Source organism: Falco peregrinus, chromosome 5 (genome assembly GCF_023634155.1).
Source record: "Falco peregrinus isolate bFalPer1 chromosome 5, bFalPer1.pri, whole genome shotgun sequence".
Taxonomy (NCBI): domain Eukaryota; kingdom Metazoa; phylum Chordata; class Aves; order Falconiformes; family Falconidae; genus Falco; species Falco peregrinus.
In genome coordinates this window covers 25,495,921-25,512,495 of record NC_073725.1, presented here as the reverse complement: position 1 = coordinate 25,512,495, position 16,575 = coordinate 25,495,921, and the positions used below count along the sequence as shown (strand labels likewise).

Below are 16,575 nucleotides of genomic sequence, written 5' to 3'. Positions count from 1 at the left end.
CAGCTCCGAACATCCCCACGTCCACCTCCAGCACGGATGCCACAACCAACACAGCACAGGTTCTCCTTGCCTTTTCCTTGTGCGGGCCCACGCTGCCTGAAACAAGTTAATTGTTCAGGGGGGCTGGGACATTCCGATAATCCCTCCTCACTTCCCGCTTCACCAGGAAAACCACCTAGGCCACGTGTCCCGTAACAGCCTTCCATGGCTGTGTGCGCGGGCCCAGTCGGGCATTTGCTCTGTCTCTGCTTCACTATTGAATAATGGGCCATATACGATTTATTTAAAGAACATGTGCTCATGTTTGTCTGAGGAGACCCTTATTGTTAACTTGAGGGTGTACTAAATCCTTGAATGGGTGACACAGGGAGGGTGCTAAATTGTCCAGGCATGAGATATCTTAATATTGTTAACTTGAAGATGTACTAAATCCTTGAATGGGTGACAGAGGGAATGTTGTGCTAATTGTCCAGGTGTGAAATATGTTAATGAGTTCATGGAAAGTTAATGAATAGACATGAGTGACTTGTATAAAGAAGGGGCTGAAAGGTTCCCTTGCTGTGCATGACTTTGGTGGAGCGATCCCCCATGCACCCACCGCTGCCAAATAAAGATAACCTGCGCTTGCTCATATATTGCTAGAGTGATTCTTTAAATCACTGTCCTTCCCCTGCAAAGGCATTTCCCACGGGGACCTGCCAGCTGCACCAAACGTTTTGCACCAGGAGCTGCTGGTTTGATTCCCAGTGGAAAGGCACCCAGACTCTGTAAATGGCCATTTCTTATCCCAGAGAATGCCACTGAAGAAAGAGATGGCAGTACAGATAATCCTATGTCCTTCAGACGCTGGGAGCCCTAAGCTACGTGCTGTCAAATAGGTGGCTCCAGTCAGGGCACAGCACACCACGCTCGTCCTGCCCATGAAAAGGTCACCCCTTCTTGGTCAGTCAAACTCTAAGACGATTGTCATGAAATAAAACAGCTCTATTCAGCATTTCTGCTGCGAAACAGAAGCCATGTTCACATGAGACCTTCCTGCTGCACTTCAGATAGAGGCAAGGACACAAGGGCAGCGCAATCACTGGCACCAAGCCGAAGCTGCCTGAAAGCTCGTCAGCTGCAATGGACGGGCTGAGTTTGTCCCCTGGCCAAGGGATCTGTGCAGAACGACACGGGCCTGAAGGCCAGGCTCTGCTTGTAGCAGGGCACAGCAGAGGCCAGGGCCTCCTCAGGATACCTGGATCACCAACTCCCTGACCTACGGTGATGTGGGGGTGAGGGTGATGGCACCCTGCTGGTTGTTTCCCTCATGTGAAGAAATGCCAGCTCTTGACCCTGCTCAGAGCAGCTTTCACATCCTCCTTTCTTAGGGTGTAAACCAAGGTGTTGAGCAGAAGAGGAAGAACCACGCAGAGAACAGCCGCTACTCTGCCTAGTGACCTTTTCTCGGGGGCTCCCGTGTAGGTGAAGACACATGAGGCATAGAACCAGGCCACAGCATTGAAATGAGAAGCGCAGCCTGAGACAGCTCAGTGCCCGTCTTCTGCACAGAAGAGCTGCAGCATGATTTAAATCTCCATTGGAAAGGACAACCGCTGGCAGCAATGCCCTTAGTTTGAGGTCTAAAACTTGGGTGGATCCTGTGCCCCTTTTCTATCTTTCCATGGTCTCCGTTGGGCAAGCAAGCTAGAGGTCGTGCCAAGAGCCAGTAGCAGCGCTCTGGCAGGGCTTTGGCAAAAGGCCTTACTTGCCAGGCATGCAACAGAAACGCCCTTATAATGGTGTTGGCCTTTTCACATTTTTGCTATGCTTGTATGTGCTTCATTAGCCATAATCCCCTCTCGGTGGAGGACAGGGGTGTAGGGATTTCCATCCTTCCACTTGTACATTTCTGTCAAGACATCGGGGTTTTCGTGGAGGAAATAGGATATGAGGCTGTGGTGGCTGCCAAGAGACAATTCCATCTCCCAGAAGGGATGAGATTTACAGGTAAGAGAATCCTCTTCCCCCAGCACTGCAGCCAATTCCTGAGCACAAGGTCTGTGGTGGAGAGGAAGCCTGCACGGCTCTAGTAGCTCACTCAGCTGTTCAGAGTCGACGTTCTTGGGCTTCTGAAGCACAGAGGAAAACCTGGTTTGTGCAGCGGCAGAGGCCCTCGCCGTGAACCGGTGGTAAAGGATCCCTTCTCCAGGCATTCTTTGCATGCGGTTCAAAGCGGCCAGCCAGCACGCTTGCCTCAGCGGTGGTGTCCTGGAGCCCAGGGCAGCACAGGCCGCCAGGGGTTCTCCAGGTGGGTACTTGGAGGGATGGATGAAGCCTGGCTGTAAAGCAGAGGGCAACATGGTGCTGTGGGTTGTGCTTAGGCTGGGCGTGTGCCTCCCCAGCCTCTGTGCCAGTGAGGAAAGCTGTGGAGATTGGTATGGGGGCGACTTTTTCAGCCAAGTCCAAGCCCAGGGGCTTGGAACACAGGAGTGAATCCTCAGCAGAAGGATCCTACTTGTCTTGCTCCTAGGCTCCCCCCAGCATCCACCGAGAGCTGCCGTTGGAGAGAATGGTTCTAGGCAGGAGGCATGATCATGCTCGTGACTTAATTCCTGGCCAAATGAGCCCAAGGAGGGAAGATCCCTCCTTGCCTTGCACCTGGGGGTTGGCTGAACCCTGAGCCTGCAATCTCACCCTGTTCAGATGCATGGATCAGCCTTTGGCAGCTTATAGAAAGCGAGGTGGAGCATGAGCCCAGTGCCAAAGCTGACAAACGGATAGATACGGCGGACACGGGGCCAGGCAATGCTGAAATACCTTTCTGGCTTGACAGATCACAGGCAGAAGGAATTTACGCTGCAGTTCCACCAGAAGCGACCATGCAGGTAGGACACACCAGAAGAGGATTGTTCTCCAAAGGCCTGAGCCATGATCGAGCACTTCCTCCGGGGAGAGGCACCTTTCAGCTTCTGGAGGGCGCTGGGACCGTGCTGTAGACACAGGTTGGAGGTCAGGCAGCTGGGGAGGCAGGGGATGCCTGGTGGCCAGTGGCTGCAGGTGAGTCAGCAGTGTGCCCTTGTGGCAAAGCACACCTACTGCGCTCTGAGATGCCAGCGAAAGCGGAGCCAGCACAGGCAGGGAAGTCATCCTTCTCCTCTCTTTGGCACTCCTGAGACCATGCCTGGGCTCCTGCGTTCAGGCTGGGGCTCCTCGGTGTGCAGGCAAGGTACAGGCGTGTTGGAGGGAGTCCAGCGGGAGGCCCCAAGGCAGGCAGGGAGCTTGAGGACATGATGCACTCAGGGCCTGAGGGAACGAGGCCTTAGCAAAAGAAGGCTCAAAGGGAGACCTTATGGGTGTCTACAGCTACGTGCTCTGAGCACGTGGAGAAGATGAAGCCAGGCTCTTCTCCAAGTGCACGGTGCCGGTAGGCCGAGAGGCCACAGACACAGTTTGGAACCTGCGGAATTCTACTGACGTGTGAGGACCTTATTTTCCAGTTCTTTTTGACCCTGAAAAAGCTCAAGGACTGGAATGCACTGTCCATAAATGTTGTGCAGGCTCTGGCCTTGGACGTTTTCAAGACTCGTCTGGACACAGCCCTGACCGGCCCTGTCCAACCTACATCATGCTATGGGAAGAGCAGAAAGAGTTTGGCAGGTTTGTTTGATGGGACTGGAAGTAAGGGCAGGACAGCTGGAGATCCAGCTGGTTTGGAGGAAAGGGAAATTGGCAGGGTTACGGCCATCGGGAAAGGCTGCGTGGTGTTGGGTGAGCTTGGCAGAAGCTGATTTATAAGAGGGGTTGAGCAGCGGGGCACAAAGCTTCCTGTGTTGCTTCCTCGAGTACCGATCTTCTTTTGGATAGAAGGAGAAAGTCCACAGTGCCTGTGGGGCTGAGTGGGACAGTTGGTGTCTGCAGGGCTTGGGGGTGTTGAAGATGATGTTTGTAAGAGCTGCAGCCCTGGGCTGTGCTGACAGGAGCTTGGCGCTAGGCACCGTGAAGGCGCTAGGACAGGCCAACCCCACCAAGGCCTTGTGCTGTGAGAGAGAGGACACAGGCATCAGGGAAGGAGAGACTCCCACGACATTGCATGGGGGGATGTGTCAGAGAGGTTGGTCCCCAGCTGCAGGCCTGTCGCCCCTCCACCCTGGCAAGGCAGAAGCTGCTGAGTGCAGGAGCAACAGGTGCCACTGCTGGAGGAGGCAGGAGCACAGCACAGGCATTTCAGGCATGCTAAGAACAAGAATTCTCTCCTCCCTTTCTCGTTCTGGGTTCCCCTGGCAGAGTCGTTTCTGGCAGCTCTGCTCTCTCAGAGCTCCCGGTGGGGACGCGGGCGGGAAACAAGGGAAACAAGGGAAAGGGAAAAACTCCCGTCCTTGGAAGAACAGCACCACGCACCAGGGCAGCCCGGGGTCACCCATAGAAAGCAGTCCTGTGCAGAGAACAAACAAGGCTTCTGGTAGACACCAAGCTGGCCATGAGCCAGTACTGTGCCCCTGCGCCAAGGAGTTCCAAGGGAATCCTCGGCCGCCTCAGACAAAGCATTGCCAAGAGGCCAAGAGAGGCGATTGCTCCCCTTTTCTCAGCACTGCTGGGCAACAGCTGGAGCGGCATCTTCTCGCACACCTTCTCTATGACCCAAGTGGGCTGCAGAGGCAGCAGAAGGCAGGCTCTGAGGCTGCTCCCCGGCACCCGCAGGGCAGCGGGGGCTGCCGCTTCCAGCCCCGGAGCGGGGAGGCAGCTCTGGAAGCTGCTCCATCTCCCGGGCCGAGGCCCCGCTGCTGCCCCAGGCTGCGGCGAGCCCCCGAGCGGCGCCGGCGCCGGGCTCAGCCCCGGGGCGGAGCTGGCGGCGGCGCGGAGCAGAGGAGGCGGCGGAGAGGAGGCGCCGCGGCCGCCGCCCAGAGCCGGGGCTGGCGCGGGGCAGCGAGGCGCGGGCGGCGGAGCGGCGGCATGCGGCGGGGCCGGGGCGCAGGGCTGGCGGGGCTGGCCGCGCTGCTGCTGGGTGCGCGGGGCTGGCGGCGGGGGGCGGGCCGGGGCTCGGCCTGCGGGGGCCCCCGCGGGGCTGCCGTCCCCTCGGGCTTCTGCACGGAGCCCTGCCGCCGCGCCGGGCTCGCGTCCCTCCCTCCCTCTGCTGCCATCCCGCCTTCCCTGCGGAAACTCGCCGTGCTCTCGCTGTCCAGCCCTGCCCGCTGCCTCCTTCCCTCCGCCTTCTGCCGCGGAGCGCCTGCAGCCGCTCCTTCCCCGCTGCTGCTTCCCCTCGGGCTCCTTCCCCGCTGCTGCTTCCCCGCTGCTGCTTCCCCTCGGGCTCCTTCCCTTTGTCCCTGGTTTTCTCCAGTGACTCCACCTGTCACTCTCGCGTTCGTATGTCTGCCAGCCGTTAACGGACACCTCCGTTAATGCACCTGTAGACATCCTCTGGAAACTCTTCTCCCCCCCCCCATGCCCGAACGTTCCTGGCTGGGATTTGCCATGGCGAACGGCAGGCGGGGCAGGGCACAAAGCAGGTTTTGAGGATTCCCCCTTCTTTTTCTCCTCGGCAGTGGCTGTGGGCAGAGCCCAGGTGCAGCAGGAGCCGTCGGCAGAGACCACCGAGGACACCGGCATCGCCATCAGCTGCTCACACCCCAGCATACGGACAGAAGAATCGATAGTGTGGTACCGCCAGCTCCCGGGCCGAGGTCCCGCATTCATCACGAGCGGTCACAAAGGGTCCAGAGAGGTGCAGGACCCTCCGGGGCGGATGTCGGTGGCGGCAGACCGCCGGTCCAGCGCCCTGTGGCTCGCCCGGCCCCGGCGCAGGGACGCGGCGGTGTATTACTGCGCCGTGGGAGACACGGGGCTCGGAGCCGGGGCTGCGGCCGGGCACGAACCTCGGCGGCCGGCGCCGGGCGTGTGTGTCGGGGGCGGGGGGACAGCCCCGGCCGGGCCCGCCAGGGGGCGCTGCCGCCTCGGCCCGCCCGGCCGCGGGCGCTTCCCGCCACCGCCTGCGGCACCGGCACCGGCACCGGGATCAGCGGGTGCCCCTTGCAGTCGCTGCCCGGGCTCAGCACCTCTCCTCCTCGAGGGCTGCTGCGCATCGGTGCTCCGAGGCAGCAAACAGCCGCGCTTGGGCCGCGCTGCACGGGGAGCCTGAAAGGGTCTGTGCAAGGCAGCGGGGCGCAGCGTGTTTCCCACCACGCGCTCGTGCTTGCCCAGCACGGGGTCAGAGCCTTGCGGGTACCGTGGCGTCCCCTGGCCTGTCTGAAAAGGCCTGCCGGCATTGTCCCGCAACGCCTTCCCAGAGGGGACCGATTCCCATCCAGGCCACCTCAGGCTGCTTCTCCTCTTGCCAAGGATGCTGAGCTCTTCATGACTTTTAGGAAGGCCAAGTGACACCTCTAGGTCCTCCAAGTGCTGCCATGGCACAGGGAGTTCACGATGTCAAGAATAAAGCGAACGCAAATGCTCCAGCACGATGCTCAGCTTAGTGGGTGTCTCACCTTTGCCTGGCTGCCTTGGGCAAACACAGCAGCAGCTTCCACCCGGTAATTTTCCCCATCCCAAGGACGCACACAAAGATCTCAGCTTGGAGTTGTTATTAACACTAACAAGCTCCCTGGGCATTCAAATCAGGCAATTCCCTGCAGATCCTTGTGCATTTCTTCCTGTCAGGCTTTCCTTCCTGGAGATCTGCTGTGTCACCACCATCGTCCCCCAGATGCTGTCCCCAAGATTCCTTGCCAACAGAACAATCCTTTGTGTCTCCTGCTGTTATTTTCCTGCTTCTTCCTGGCTATGCCTGAGTTCCCGATCCTCTCAGCCATGGCCTTCAGTCATGGTGTCACCATACGCAAAGTGCTTGGCAAAAAGCACTGTCATGACAAAGAAGCTCTGCTCCCTGCCAGCGCCGGGAGTGTGGGCAGTGGGCTTTTTGGTCACCTCCTCCCAGGTGGCTCTGCTGCTGCAATGTCCCTTCTGCAAAGGGAAGTTTGTTAGCTGTAGAGGAATTATAGAGCAATGAAGTCCTGTTAATTAACATTGATAATACACAGCTGTGGGCTGCCTTCAGGGTCGGTGGGTTGGCTGATGTGGATAATGTGCAGCTGTGGCTGGTTCCTGCTAAGTAGTTAAATAGCTCTAAGGGGTATGGAAGGGGACCACTGGATGAAGAGAGACCTGGAAGAAGCAGAGGGAGGAGAAAGAGTGCACGTGTGTTCTGGATGTATAAAAAACCAAGGAGAGTGCCAGGGAGATGTGTGAAGTAGAAGGGGGGGCTGGATAAGGTAGAGGCTGGCTGCAAGAGGAGCCCTGGGTGAAGAGAGAATCCAGATGCAGCAGAGGAACGCAGCAGGGTGTACTGGCCTGAAGAGGATGAGGAAACAGCATGGACAGTAGATGACCTTGTGAAACCTTGTGAGGGATTGGCAGCTCTGCCGGGGCAAGATGCGGGAGCTACTTATTGAAGTTAAGGGGGTATGTGATGGTAAAAGCCTTGTTGCAGCCGGCTAGTTTGGATACTGCTGTGACAGTTAACTATCTCTACTGCTGTACTGGGCCAGCATGAGCATGGCGTGTTGGGGTTGGGTTGACCTTGCCTGGCTGCAACGTCTCCCCCACTCTGCTCTATCACTCCCACTACTCACCAGGATGGAAAAATAAGAAGGCTCATGGTTTGTGGCAAGGACAGGGAAATTTTGACCCAGCAGTTGGTGTCACAGGCAAACAGGCTCAGCTTGGAGAAATTAATTTCTTGCCAATCAAATCAGAGTAGGAGAATGAGAAATGAGAATAAATTTTAAAACACCTTCCCTGCAACACTTCCTTATGCCTGGGCTCACCTTCCGTCCTGACGTCCCTACTTCCTCCCCCAGAGGAACACAGGAGGATGTGCAATGGGTGCTGCAGTCAGTTCATAACTCATTCCCTCTGCCGCCTCTTCCTCCTCATGCTCTTTCCCTGCTGCGGTGTGGGGTCCCTCCCGTGGGAGACTGTCCTTCTCCAACACGAGTCCTTTCCGTGGGCTGCAGTTCTTCACAAACTGCTACAGCGTGGATCCCCCGTGGGGCCACAGATCTTGCCAGAAGCCTGCTCCATGATGGGATCTCCATGGGGTCACAGCTTCCTTCAGGGCACATCCACCTGCTGTGGCATGGGCTCCTCCATGGGCTGCAGGTGGATGTCTGCCCCACCCTTAACCTCCATGGGCTGCAGGGGGACAAGCTGCATCACCAGCTCATCAGGGACAACCTGTGTCATGAGCCACACATGAACCTGGAGCACCTCATCCCCTCCTCCTTCTTTGCTGACTTCAGTGCCTGCAGAGTTGTTTCTCTCCCATATTCTCATTCCTCTCTCCCACATGCTCTTGTGCACCACTTTTTCAACCTTCTTAAATGTATTATTGTGGAGGCGCCACCACCGTCACTGACTGGCCCAGCTTTGGTCAGTGGCAGGTCCGTCTTGTAGCCACCTGAAACTGGCTCTGAACAACATGGGGCGGCACTGACTGGCACCTTCTCACAGAAGCCACCCCGGCAGCCCCCCTGCTACCATAACCTTGCCCCATAAACCAAATACATTCCACTCCTCACCTCTGTGAATCAAGTGTTTTCAATTAACAGTCATATATGCCCTTCTCAGACAGTCCACAATGCTCACAAACTCCCCCTTACATCAGCAGGCCACAGCCAGGGCACAGGACACTGTGCAGATTGCGTCCACAGAAGGATTACTCCATTGCGGTTGGTCATGCTTTTAGAGCATTTTCTTCCATTGGAAACAGGTCTGACATCATTGCTACTGTGAACCACCGCAAGCTGGACAGAAGTTGACTGCAAATCAGCAGATAGTAGCAGCTGGGACAACCTGAGTTCTCAGGGTATAAATCAAGGCAATCAGCAGGGGAGTAAGAGAGGTGTAAAGAACCATGGCAGCTCCATCAGTAGGTGGTTTAAATCACCATCAAAAAACCCCCAGAACCTCTGGCAGCAGCGCCCTTAGTTTGGACTGTAAAACCTGCATGGATTCTGTACCCGTTTCCTCCATGTCCAAGATCTCCTCGGTCGGGCAGGCAAACCAGGGGGCATGCCAAGGGCCAGGAGCAGCGCTTTGGCGGTGCTGTGGCCAAATGGCTTGCTCGTCTGTATGGAGAAATGCCATCCCTCCCTCTTCTACAAGGACCATTGCAGGTGCTATCCTCATTAAGAAGGAACTCCAGCTTGTTACAAGGTTTACTGTGGTTGGGTTAGGAAGTGCAGCTGTGCTGCTGCAGGTGATGGTTCCTTGTAGCACAGCTAGGGAAAAAGGATTTCAGACATGCAAGTGAAATGCCCTGATAAAACATTGCCCTTCAGTCGTGGTCCCTGGCGAGGAGCGACTCCTCTTGGGTCTGCACAGGGAGGCAGGCAGCAGAAGTCCTCCTGCCACATGAGCCAGGCATTGCTGCTGCTCAGCAGGCAGGGGCTGGGGATCTCTTCCACCCCACTAACATAGCCAGGCCCTGTTAGAACAGAAAGTCACAACTGAGACAGCCTGGGGGCAAGCCATTGCTTTGAATCCACAAGGAGAAGTGGTTTCTTGCTGGTACCTTTGTAACGTTGGCTCAGGCACACAATTACAAACTGGCTGCCCCGGCTTCACAGTCCACTTCCAGCCTGCTCCTGCTGCTGTGGGAAGGCCTCCTGCAGAGAGGTGTTTTGCCATAGACCGGGTCAGTACAAAGGAAATAGACCCCTAGTTAAAGAAGTGAGTTTATCTTTACTTACATTTTAAAAAATAGAATAGGAAGTGAAACAAGTAGTAAGTGAAAGGATACAGCAAGAATAAAACAAGGCAATGCACCTAATCACTGCTGCCTATGACAGGCTAAGCGGTTAAGAAAGATACATCACCAATTGCCTTAATACTTTACCGTCATCCGGGTCCACAGCTGCTGGGAGCCCTGGTTACAGTGAGGATTTGGAGAGCCTGTCCCAGCATTTGGGAGGTCCTACACAGGGCATCCACTCATAGGTGAGGTCTCCAAAGTCACTGTCAGAGGGTCCAGCTCTTATAGTGTTGAATAAACAAGATCACCTGATTTCAAATGCAGAGACATCTGGTTTCACTCTCCTCTCAGATCCCACCAAAGCCTGGCCCGGGCTACCAGGAGGAACCAAGGGAGCCTCCCTTACCTACTTGATTTTAACCACCGGTTTCCATAGAAGGCCATATATCTGGTTTCACAGCCTTGACCACCTGCCTCTAAGCAAGGAAGGATGCACTCCATCTTTGCAAATGATTATATTCTATCTAAGCTACATCTTTCACTAATGATCATGCATATTTTACCAATGATTGGATACTAAATACATATATATATATATATAAAACATTTGGTTGGCGTGTTCATCTAGATGTCAAAGTTGGCTCCTGGTCCCAGCCAGTCCCCAGCGAGGCCGGTGCGGCTGCAGGAGCTGACGCAGCTGTGAAAGTTCATGTGCACAGGCTTGAGAGGCAGAGGGGAAAGGTTCAGCCCTTCGTCCTGCCTCAGCTGGGGACTGTGGTGGCAGCTACAGTGCATTACCAGGAGCCCCTGGCAGGTTTGCAGACATTGGAGAGCAGAGGGCAGCCCACCGTCCTTCTGCCACGGCCTCGGCTGAGCAGCAGGACCCTGAAGGCCTTGTGGGAGCGGGGTTGTGAATGGGGGCTGCTGCGCTCGCCAGCTGTTTTCTGCAGTCCCTGCCAGCTGTGTGAGCCAAGGGCCCTGGGTGAGAAGTGGCAGAGGAGCCCTGCTCCAGGAGCAGGAGGCAGTAAAACCGAGCAGCCCTTTGGCTTGCCTGGGGATAGCGGTTCTGGGGCCCAGGGTGGGACAAGCACCTGGCGCCTGTGGCTAATGTGGGCAGGTGAAGGGACACAGGGGGACTGCCTGTACAACGGAGAGCTGTGTGGCAGTGTCCTCCCCCTGCCAGAGTGCGGGAGCGTGCCTGTCCCTGTGCGGCTGGTTTCTGCAGCAGATGCTCTTTACAGAGATGTTTCTCTTCAGGTTCCTGCTCCACAGCCAGAGGGGAAGGGAGAGTGTGCGACACCTGGGTCCGATGCCAGGAGAAGATCACCAGGGATGCCATTCCCTCTGATGGACGGTACCTACACCACGAGGCTCTGGAGAACGTTCTGGTGGTAGAGGCTGGGGGACAGGTGCAACGAGGCCTGCCTGGAGCAGCAGGGAGAGAGTTTTGCTCCGCCCTCTGGGCTGTGGTTTGGAGGCCTCTTTGATCGGGCAGAGGCAGAGGAAGAGGTGAAGTTGCAAGCATCAGGTCCCTCCGGCTGGCAGGTGCCTGCACACCCCGTGAAGGGAGAGCGTGACATGGCCCTGATTGTGCTGGCAGCCCTGGCGGGACTGGCAGCCTTTGGTGAGATGCCACTTCCAGGCTGGGGTGAACGAGGCAAGAGTTTGCGCAGCTGGTGGTGGAAGCACGGAGGTGTCAGTCCTGACGGCCTGGGGGATCAGGGAGTGTTTCTGTAGGGAGAGCCGGGGCTGCAGGTGGGTATGGCAAATAATGTGGGAGATGTCAGGAGTAACGAGCATAAGAGGAAGGACAAGACTTTACCCTGCATTTGCAGGTACCGAGCATTCTTGAGTGTGCTGCTAATACAGTCCAAGCCTGAAAGAGGGAAGACGCTGGGGAACGGAGCTGTGTGGCATCTAGGAGCTTCTCTCCTAGGTGTGCTGGAGAAAAGGTTACCAGCCTCTGCAGGGCTGTCTCTAAACCTCGGGGGACAAACAGAAAAGGCTAACTAGAGTCAAGGAGAGCTGAAATGCTGTACAGGGACAGGGCAAGGGCAGAGGACGTGGTGTGTCATATGGAGGAGCTTCGCTAGCAAGAAGATACAGTCAGAGGTGGGAGAAGGACAGCTCATGGCTGCCGCTGCTGAAGGAGACAGCAGCAGTTAACATAGCTCAGAGGCAGATACGGAGAGAAAGAGTGGCTGGAAAGACATGTGCGCACTGCTGGAAAGCAGGATGATCTGGGCGGTGAGGAGTGGCAAGCAGCTGCAGAAAGAAGGGTGCAGGGACAAGCAGCTCAGCATCTCAGAGCCTGGGAAAAGTGAGATGGAGAGCGGGGACAGTGAGCAAGCCCAGGAAGTGACAGATGGACTGGTGCACAGGCAAGCAAGGCTGAAAGAAGTTTCTGGCTTTACAGGTCATGCCCAAAAGGACTCTGTGCTCCAGTTCCCTGCAGAAATGACCATCCAGAGAGGACACAGCACAGCTCTGCGCTGCAATTTCTCCACCAGTTCTGCCAGTTCCTACATCTTCTGGTACCAGCAGCGCCAGACGCAGTCCCCTCAGATGCTGCTGCAGGGAGTGTACAAATGGAAACCGCAGGTGGATTCAGGGAGGTTCTCGTCTTCACTGTCTGTGGAGACCTCCCAGGTGGTTCTGCATGTGCGGGATGCTGAGCTCCAGGACAGCGCTGCCTATTTCTGTGCACTGAGCCCACAGTGGTGCCCACAGCACGCAGCAGCGCATAGAAACATGGGCGGTGCTGTGAGGGGCACATCCCTCCCTGCCACTGCTTGCCTGGAGCTCTGAGCTCAGCCTACTCAGCAGCAGCACCTGGGGGCTGTGGTGAGGCTGGGCCTCTGCCTCCCCAGCCTGTACTGCTGTGAGGCACAGGCCTGTGTGACTTGTGCAGCTGCGTCTGGATCCAGGCTCTTTGATGATGAGAAGCGCTCAAGAAAGCACCGCAGAGTGGACGTTTTCAAGGCCCTTCCAGATATCGAGCCTGTCCACATCTCAAGCCTATGTGTGGAGGATAATGCAAAGCTGGAGAACATCCCCTTTGCTGCAGCCACCCAAAGAATTCCCATGGTACCAGGAAAAGAAAGGAAAAGAAACATTAAATCCCTCAGTGGTAGCAGCTCCCGCCTGACCTTGGTGATCTCCTCAGGGGTCTGGGACCAGCCCCTGCCCTTGCAGAGGGAGCAGTTCCACAGTGACACACTCATGTGGCCGCAGAAGGGGTGTGTCTGGGACAAGCCAGACTCCCCTTGGGCCGCAGCCGCTGAGGCTGGGGCATCAGAAGTGATGTAGCAGTGAGCCTGTCTCTAGGCTCACGTGAAGGCAAATACCCTCTCTTGTAAAGGCAGAGAAAGGCAGGAGCAACATTAATTTACAGAGCAGCTGAGCAAATGGTTTGGCTGCCCTGCGAATGCTCACGCATTCTTGTTATTTTTCCCCTGTTTTAATTGATGTGCTGGCCTTTGCTCTGCTGCTGTTTTGCCTGCAGGTGCGGGTGCGGTAATTGCCCGTAGCAAGAGGGAGCTGCCAGCAGCCTCCTCTGTGCACCTTGAGCTGGCTGGCTTTATCCTGCAGACACAAAACAGGTTTTGCACATAATCACACCAGGGTAATGACAGTGCACGTGTTTCACCTAAGGCTGTGGTAGCGGACGGGCTGCAGGGATGGCTTCTGCGAGAAGCTGCCAGAAGCTGCCCCCATGTCAGAGCCATAGACAGAGCCAATGACAGCCGGCTCCAAGGCGGTCCTGCTGCTGGCCAAAGCAGAGCTAATCAGCAGCGCTGGCAGCGCCTCTCTGATAACATATGCAAGAAGGGGTAAAAGGTGCTGTGCATCACCTGCGAGAGAAGAGTCAGAAAATGTGAGAGAAACAACTTGGCAGGCACCGAGGTCTTTGAGGAAGGAGGGGGAGCCGGTGCCTGAAGTGCCAGAGCAGATACTCCCCTGCAGCCATGGAGAAGACACTGGTGACACAGCTTGTCTTGTGCCAACCCACGGAGGACTATGATGCAGCACATACCCACCCTGCAGCCCACGGAGGACCTCATGCCACAACAGGTGGAGATGCCCTGAAGGAAGCTGCAGAGCATAGAGAACCCTGTGCTGGAGGAGGCTCCTCAGAGAAACTGCGGCCCACAGAGAGGAGCCTACGGAGGAGACATTTTTCTAGCAGGACCTGTACAGCAGGGGGGACCCAGACTGGAACAATCCATTCCTGAAGGACTGCAGACCGTGGAAAGGACTTTATGAAGAATGGCAGTGCATGGGAAGGACCCATTTGGAGAACTTTGTCAAGGACTGCCTCCCAGAGGAGGGAGTAATGTAAGTCTACGAGATACTGCTTTTAATAAAAAGTTCCTCTAGCTTTCAGTGGTGAGTGAACTCACACAACTTGGTAGTTTCCACAGTCAGAGTAGATGAATATGAATTTGTTAATTTCCAACCCTCTAACACTGAGTGGAGGGTAATCTACTTAACGGTTACACAATCTTACTGGTCAACTACACATGCTCGTTGAGGAAGGGTGTCTTTGTGGGCCGAGGCATCTGGTGTAAGGGCTGTGAGTTATAGTATTATAATGAAGGCAGTTTGCTTAAGGACAAATCTCTTGCTACCTGTGCAACAAGGATGAGGTACAACTTTCCTGGATGTAATTCTTCTGCAGAGTCACCTTGTCCCAAGCAGCAATTGCCTCAGCTAATTATCCTTGATAGTTCTTTGCATGGCACATCCTGAATCAAAAGTATGTGGATGTTCTCTTTCTTCAAGAAGATGTGCAGATTATTAAACAAAACCGTATGTCCATATCGTATTGTTCATTAGCTTATACATTCTGGTTAAAACATTTTGTACCATGCCCAAAAGCCAGGGACCTACAGTCCTACACCAGGACCCAGTCGCTTGCTTTACAGGCCAGCCCGGGTTACTGAAAGGCAAATGCCCCTGCTGGATAACCCCAGGCTCTAGGAGTGTTTGGCTTGGTGGAGACCTGTCAGCAAGCCCTGAAGGCAGCCAGTCCTGCTCTGAGGCTACTGTCCTGGAGGGAGGGGGCTGCATAATGTGGGGTCAAAGTCCTCCCCGCTGTGAGCTGGGTGGATGTGGGAGGAATATTTTCCCCCGCTGGATATGGAAAGCCTTTCCTGCTAAGGGATCGCGGCCTGTGATATGTAGCAGGGCACTCTGGAAGCCCACCCCAACTTGTAAGTAGCTCGTTTCCTCCTGGCTGCAAGGTTAGAAAGACTTTTGGAGACAACTCTTCTGCCTCTGCCCCCAACAGCCCCTTCCCAACTGTGTTACCGGTCATTGCTTTCGTCTTGGGGTGATGGTGCAGATTGCCATGAATTAGGGTTACTTCTGCCCCAGTATCCAGCAGAGCCGTAACACGGTGAGTGTTGTGCTGGCTCCGCAGTGTCACAAGCAGAACTCAAGGGCTGTGTTCATTCCCGCCCCTGGCCAGCCCTGTCCCTGCCCCAGGGCTGAAGAGGGGACACCCCTTCCCTGGGCTGGTTTGCAGGTGAGGAGGGATGCCACCCCGTGTGCCCCCTGCTCCCACACCACCATGTGCTGCCCAGATGCGTTTGAGCTACCGCGCCTGCATCTCACCTGGGGCTGCTGCTTCAGCTCCGAACATCCCCACGTCCACCTCCAGCACGGATGCCACAACCAACACAGCACAGGTTCTCCTTGCCTTTTCCTTGTGCGGGCCCACGCTGCCTGAAACAAGTTAATTGTTCAGGGGGGCTGGGACATTCCGATAATCCCTCCTCACTTCCCGCTTCACCAGGAAAACCACCTAGGCCACGTGTCCCGTAACAGCCTTCCATGGCTGTGTGCACGGGCCCAGTCGGGCATTTGCTCTGTCTCTGCTTCACTATTGAATAATGGGCCATATACGATTTATTTAAAGAACATGTGCTCATGTTTGTCTGAGGAGACCCTTATTGTTAACTTGAGGGTGTACTAAATCCTTGAATGGGTGACACAGGGAGGGTGCTAAATTGTCCAGGCATGAGATATCTTAATATTGTTAACTTGAAGATGTACTAAATCCTTGAATGGGTGACAGAGGGAATGTTGTGCTAATTGTCCAGGTGTGAAATATGTTAATGAGTTCATGGAAAGTTAATGAATAGACATGAGTGACTTGTATAAAGAAGGGGCTGAAAGGTTCCCTTGCTGTGCATGACTTTGGTGGAGCGATCCCCCATGCACCCACCGCTGCCAAATAAAGATAACCTGCGCTTGCTCATATATTGCTAGAGTGATTCTTTAAATCACTGTCCTTCCCCTGCAAAGGCATTTCCCACGGGGACCTGCCAGCTGCACCAAACGTTTTGCACCAGGAGCTGCTGGTTTGATTCCCAGTGGAAAGGCACCCAGACTCTGTAAATGGCCATTTCTTATCCCAGAGAATGCCACTGAAGAAAGAGATGGCAGTACAGATAATCCTATGTCCTTCAGACGCTGGGAGCCCTAAGCTACGTGCTGTCAAATAGGTGGCTCCAGTCAGGGCACAGCACACCACGCTCGTCCTGCCCATGAAAAGGTCACCCCTTCTTGGTCAGTCAAACTCTAAGACGATTGTCATGAAATAAAACAGCTCTATTCAGCATTTCTGCTGCGAAACAGAAGCCATGTTCACATGAGACCTTCCTGCTGCACTTCAGATAGAGGCAAGGACACAAGGGCAGCGCAATCACTGGCACCAAGCCGAAGCTGCCTGAAAGCTCATCGGCTGCAATGGACGGGCTGAGTTTGTCCCCTGGCCAAGGGATCTGTGCAGAACGACACGGGCCTGAAGGCCAGGCTCTGCTTGTAGCAGGGCACAGCAG

At 55.5% G+C, this 16,575-nt stretch overlaps 1 protein-coding gene across 1 annotated transcript; it reads left to right on the top strand.

Moving 5' to 3' along the window:
- The first annotated feature begins 4,759 nt into the window (after positions 1-4,759).
- On the top strand, positions 4,760-13,247 carry LOC129784440 (uncharacterized). Its single transcript, XM_055803730.1, has 5 exons — positions 4,760-4,984; positions 5,523-5,870; positions 12,183-12,309; positions 12,655-12,814; positions 13,233-13,247. Exons 1-5 carry the CDS (start codon positions 4,933-4,935, stop codon positions 13,245-13,247), a joined length of 702 nt encoding a protein of 233 aa, XP_055659705.1. The 5' UTR covers positions 4,760-4,932.
- Positions 13,248-16,575: the final 3,328 nt, after the last annotated feature.